The sequence below is a fragment of the Lepidochelys kempii genome, chromosome 8 (genome assembly GCF_965140285.1).
Source record: "Lepidochelys kempii isolate rLepKem1 chromosome 8, rLepKem1.hap1, whole genome shotgun sequence".
NCBI classification, from domain to species: domain Eukaryota; kingdom Metazoa; phylum Chordata; order Testudines; family Cheloniidae; genus Lepidochelys; species Lepidochelys kempii.
Window position 1 is genome coordinate 38957619 of NC_136387.1, and position 5356 is coordinate 38962974.

Here is a 5356-nt window from a genome sequence, read left to right on the forward strand (position 1 = left end):
CAGACTAACAAGGCTACCATTCTGATAATAGGTTAGTGTGACACTTTACACACTTTCACTCACTGGTCACAGTTGAGCTTGTATGTAAGCAGGGTCTGAATGAATGCTTCCCTGACAGCTAGCTGGGAGCAGAGAGGGAGAGACTTGAGTGTGTTTATGTGAATACAGGATTCAGAGTAGCAGCCGTGTTAGTCTGTATTTGTAAAAAGAAAAGGAGTATTTGTGGCACCTTAGAGACTAACAAATTTATTAGTCTCTAAGGTGCCACAAGTACTCCTTTTCTTTTTATGTGAATACAGTTTGCTTGTACTCTGTTTATGTATTCAGCAGAATATAGTGGTGTCAAACTGGTATTTGGTACAAATCATCTTAGTACTGAATGCAAGGGTAGTGAAATATGGTTTCCAGTGTTGTAATTGTTGTGGGAATACAGGAAAGCAGGACTATGCTTAACCTGTCCCAAATGGGGAGGGGCGGCACCCTCAGTTAAATGAACCTCGTGAAAGCAGAGGCTCGAATGTCAGAGCTCTGTGAAAATAAGAGGCGGGTGGGGGACAGGAGTCCTGGTATCATGGTCAGGAGGCTGCATAACTCCCTCCCTGCGGGGTCCTCTCTACAGTGGCTTAACCTGTTCTTCCCCACTGTTCAAAGACTGGTGCTAAATAGGCTTTATTAGGAGCCTCTTGTTATTTTAATTGCTCAAGCAGAGCTGAAAACAGTTGTAGTAGGACTGTATTTCTGTCCTGCCTGCGATGAACTAAAATCACTGGAGATGGGGCAGTGTTTCTGCCCAACAACCCAAAAGTCCTTTTCACATGCCTGACCCTTATCTGCACCCCACTCACAGTTGCTGTTCTTGGTCAGTGCAGACCCAGAGTTCAGAGGTGCATCTGCAGAGTTCACCTTCCACACTGGGGTGTTTGTGGAAAGAGGCATCTTACTCGCTCTGCATTGCGCCTCTCTGCTGTGGCCCTGCTGGCCACTCATCACACCTCTCTGCTGCCACCCATTCACCAGCTCACTGTCAGTCACCTTCTGCCTCTCTGCTGTGACCTCAGCACATCAGTCTCTCAATGATGTTCAGCTCTTAGCAAGCAGAGCAGAAACACAGTCCTACCACAGCTGGTTTCAGCTCTGATTGAACAATTAAAGTAACAAAATTGGTTCCTAATGAAGCCTATTTAGCTCCAGTCTTTGAACAGTGGGGAAGAACAAGTTAAGCCAGGGGAGAGAGAACCCCCAGGAAGATCATTCCACCTCCTGATCACAATACCAGGACTCTAACCCTGCACACACCCCTCATTCACAGGGCTCTGACATTCAAGCCTCTGCTTTCACAAGGTTCTTAGAGGTGAGAGTGACCCCCCCCCCCTCCCATTTGGGACAGGTTAAGCACAGTCCTGTTTTCCTGCATTCGTACAACAATTACAACATTGGTAACCATATTTCACTACCCTTGCATTCAGTACTAAAGTGATTTGTACCCAACACCAGTTTGACACCACTGTATTCTGCTGAATATGTAAACAGAGCAGGAGCAAACTGTATTCACATAAACACACCCAAGTCTCTTCCCCTCTCAGCTAGCTGTCAGGGAAGCATTCATTCAGACCCTGCTTACATGTACATTGGTGGGCAAATTTATCGCACTAGTCCTCACACAGCGCCACCGCTGCACCTGACTCTTGACACATCTTGTTCAGGGCGAGGGGGCCCCTGCACAGCTCTGCCAGCGTCCCGCATCCTAACCTGCAGCACTCCCCATCTCCTTTGTGTAGCAAGAGCTACAAAATGCTCTCTGGTCTTGTCTCTCATGTTTCTGTCTCCCTTTCCCTCAGGAGCAGAACTCTGCGGCGCACGACCCAGGAGTGACGGTGTGACGTAAGTGCCACCTTCTAGCTACTGGCAGCAGGGACCAGAGCCGACTTTGTGCGTGTGTGTGCGTGTCTGTGCATATGTCCGTGTGTGCGTGCACATGTGCATGTTTGCATGCGTGCGCATGTTTGTGTATGGACACGTGTCAGTGATGCAAGATGTAATGCCGAAGGGCAGCCACGCTGTCTCAGGTTGTGAGTCTCACGACTGTCACATGCTGAGCAGGCCCTGGCCTTGCAAACACCGGCCTTGCAAACACCTGCGTTAAGAGAGCTCCAAGGAATTCCCGGGTGCGGCAAGAAATGGAATTGCTGACGCAGTAGGCACACATCTCCCTCGGGCAGCACTGACCCCAGTGCCCTCAGTTAGCTGTAGTGGGGTGGTGTAATGCTCTTGTGGTGGTTAAAGATGCCCTGGTGCTTTTCTCAGGAGTAGGAAAATCAGTCGCAGCCTCCTGGCACAATTCCAGCTTCTATTTCTCTCGACCTGCCACTGCATTTTCAGCCAGACACAGCATTCTCCATGCCTGTGCGAGGCTGCTGCGTGTCACTCCAGAGGCAGCTGCAGTGCAGTGGCAAGTGAAGTGTTGGGGATGGGAGGAAGCCATAACCAATGTTGCTGGGATCCCTCTGGCTGGAAGCCAGCAGAGCTGCGCACTATAGAGACAGAGGCTCAGTGCAGGTTGGATGCAGGCGAGGTGCCAGCAGTGGGCTGCATTATCTCTGTCCCTCTTACATCCCTGTGTTCGCTTTCTTGCTGAGGCACCTGAACCATGAGATAAGGGCAGCAGGAACCACATCAGCGGCTCAAGCCAGGCCTAGTTGGGGCAGGGTGTCCTGAACAAGAATCCTGAACTACCTCATGGAGGGGGCAGGGGGGTGTTTGGTGGTGACAGCAGGGGAGCGTGTGTGTTGGGTTGAGATTGCCAAGGCAGACAAGGGGCTTCTCTGCCTTTACACTGTCAATCCCCGTCCTCACCGTTCCCATGTGCCTTCCCCATAGCAGCCTTACAGCTGTGTCAGCATAGGAACCCAGAACACGCCTATGCGTGGCAGGGCCCAGGCAGAGCACAAACACAAGCACAAACACAAACACTCCATCAGCATGGCGGGTGGGATGGTCAAAGCTAAAGGAAATTACTTAGCAGACAGGAAACTCCGTTGCCTGGAGACACAATTTTATGGGGAAATCCATGGAAGTTAGGAGCCTAAATACATCTCAGGATCTGGGCCTCTGTGCCTGCCAGCCCTTCCCCTTGTCAGGGCCTTGTTCTCCTAGATCCCTGTCTCCACCGATTCCCTCCTATTGCAGGCACTCTGTGCCCACAGATTCGTAGACCTGCTGTGTGGGCCATGCCCTTGGGCTTTCCCCCCAACCCTGCCCATGGGCACCCGGGGAGCCAGCAGAGGTACTGGTGTTTGCAGCACTGAGAAAAGTAGGCCGGAGAGCTACAAGGTGTGGGGGCAGTGAATTTCTCCTCCCCACATCCTGGCCTACAGAAACTTGGTGTGATTTGCAAGGCTAGGGCTCAGCTGGCTCTAAGCCTTCTTGGGAAAGAATCAAGGCTCTTGAAGGGTGTTGCCTGGGGGCCGGAGGGAGAAGTACCCTGACATGGATCAGCAGGGGCCAGACACTAGCCCAGCTTTGCTCACCACTGTTCTCTCTGATAGAGCAGGAGCCCTGCCAACCAAAGGGCAAGACAAGAGTCAGATGAAGGTTGGCATGGGTGGCCCAGTGCCAGTAGCAAGAGGAAGCAGGATAGGTGGGAGCGATGGCCAAGCTGGGAGGGGGATTGAATCCAGGTTCACAGCTGGGAGCACCCTGGGAATTCCCCACTGACTGGCAGGACATGGCCCAGGACAGTCCTGCCTCTCCGGGAGTTTCTCAGGTGCCAGCTTTAACCAGCACTAGCCAGAGCAGCACTCCAGCTTCTGAAGGGCCAGTGGCAGCCCTGGGGAGGAGAGGGGCCCGTCTGCAGCCAACACCTGACACGTTTGTCTTCATTCTCTCCTCTTGCAACTCTCTCCACTCCCACACAGACACAGCCAACCCAAGGCAGGCTCAGCGCGAGGAGCTGAGTGGGGACAATAGAGGCAAGCCCTGGCCCAGAAGAGCTAAACTGCACTTGGCATGGCCAGAGCGACGCATGGATGCGCTGCTTCATTAAACAAACGACTGTACTTGGCAACAGACTCATACCCATCGGCAAGTCACCGGAGCTCCCAGCCCCCCCTTGTGCCCCCCCTCAGAGTGCAGGCTGCCCCATGCCCTGGGGACACCCCACATTTGGCCCTCTGGGGAACCCTTCCACTCCCCCAGCCAGACTGGCACTGGTAGGAAATCACCAGCCCCATGAGCCTGGCGTTGGCATGCTGGGCAGGCCCAGCTCCACAACCTGCACCCTGCTGCTATACAGATCTTCCCAGCTCCTACCAGCTGACTGGGCAGGACGCCCGCTCTGTGACCCTGCCTAGCTGGGGTACTTGGACTGGCTCAGCCCTGCGCTTCACTCTGGGGCTCGAGGGACTGAGCCATAGACACTGGGCTCCAGTCCCAGCTCCACCTCGCAGCCATGGTGCTTCAGCGACACTTGCCCTCCCAAGGGGTGACCCAGGGCCCAGTGCTTCTGAGTCGTTCGTGGTGCTGAGCTCGGAGCTCACCCCTTGGAGGAACCGCTCTGCCCTCTCCTAGCGTCTGCCATTTCAAGCATAACCCGCGTTGTCTCCAGCAGCCCAGGGCTGGGCGCCCCCAAGGAATTGCCATTCTGAGACAGCTAGTGAGTGCAAAGGGGCCAGAGCTGGGATAGCGCAGCCTATGCCGAGCCCAGGGCAAGGATTCACACACTGACCAGCACTGGCTGCTGTGAGCAGCCCTAGCAAGCCAAGCCCAGCATGGCAGCAGCAGTGTGTCTGCACCAACCCCTGCCTGGAGAGCTAAGTGCCATGCAGAGCACAGCAGCTGGTGCAGCTCAGGCAGGGTCTGTCTGTGTGTGGCCCCACCAAAGCAAGCTGAGACAGACGGTCATCACCTCCGGCAGGGGGCACTGCCCAGACTACCACCAGCCAAGGACTGGCAGAGCTGGTACAGCAGTCTCTCCACAAGGACAGAGCCACAAATGGCACCATCTCCTCTTCTGAGCAGCTGCTGCCCAATGAGCAGAGGGGAGCTGCCTGGACCAGCTCTGCTGTAGGACTCCATGGCAGGGGACCTGGGCCATGGCCTGGGGCAGACCGGGTGGAAGTGGCTTTTACCCAGCGCTGTAGCAGAGGGGCAGGAGCAGCCTGCTCTCCACAGCCTAGCTAGGAAGAAGGGGTCAGAGCAGGAAGGAAGCAGCTTCCCTGTAGCTACATTGGTGTGTATTATAGCGTAGTGTGTTGGTGGTGACCAGAACAGTGCACAGCCCAGCTGCTGGGGCCTGGCTTTGGTGTTTAACCCCACTGTAAATAGACAAGCCGAAACCATTAAAGCTGCTGAGCACACG

At 54.5% G+C, this 5356-nt stretch overlaps 1 protein-coding gene across 4 annotated transcripts in view; it reads left to right on the top strand.

Annotated features, from left to right (window-relative positions):
- RELL2 (RELT like 2) overlaps window positions 1–5354 on the top strand; it is a 47322-nt gene extending 41968 nt beyond the window's left edge. For all 4 annotated transcript variants that reach the window (XM_073356176.2, XM_073356177.2, XM_073356180.2 and 1 more), the window contains exons 7-8: window positions 1839–1881; window positions 3915–5354. In XM_073356176.2, the coding sequence (XP_073212277.1) occupies window positions 1839–1880 (42 nt within the window). In that variant the 3' untranslated portion in view covers window position 1881; window positions 3915–5354. The remainder of the gene's footprint in view (window positions 1–1838; window positions 1882–3914) is intronic.
- The last annotated feature ends 2 nt before the right edge of the window (window positions 5355–5356 follow it).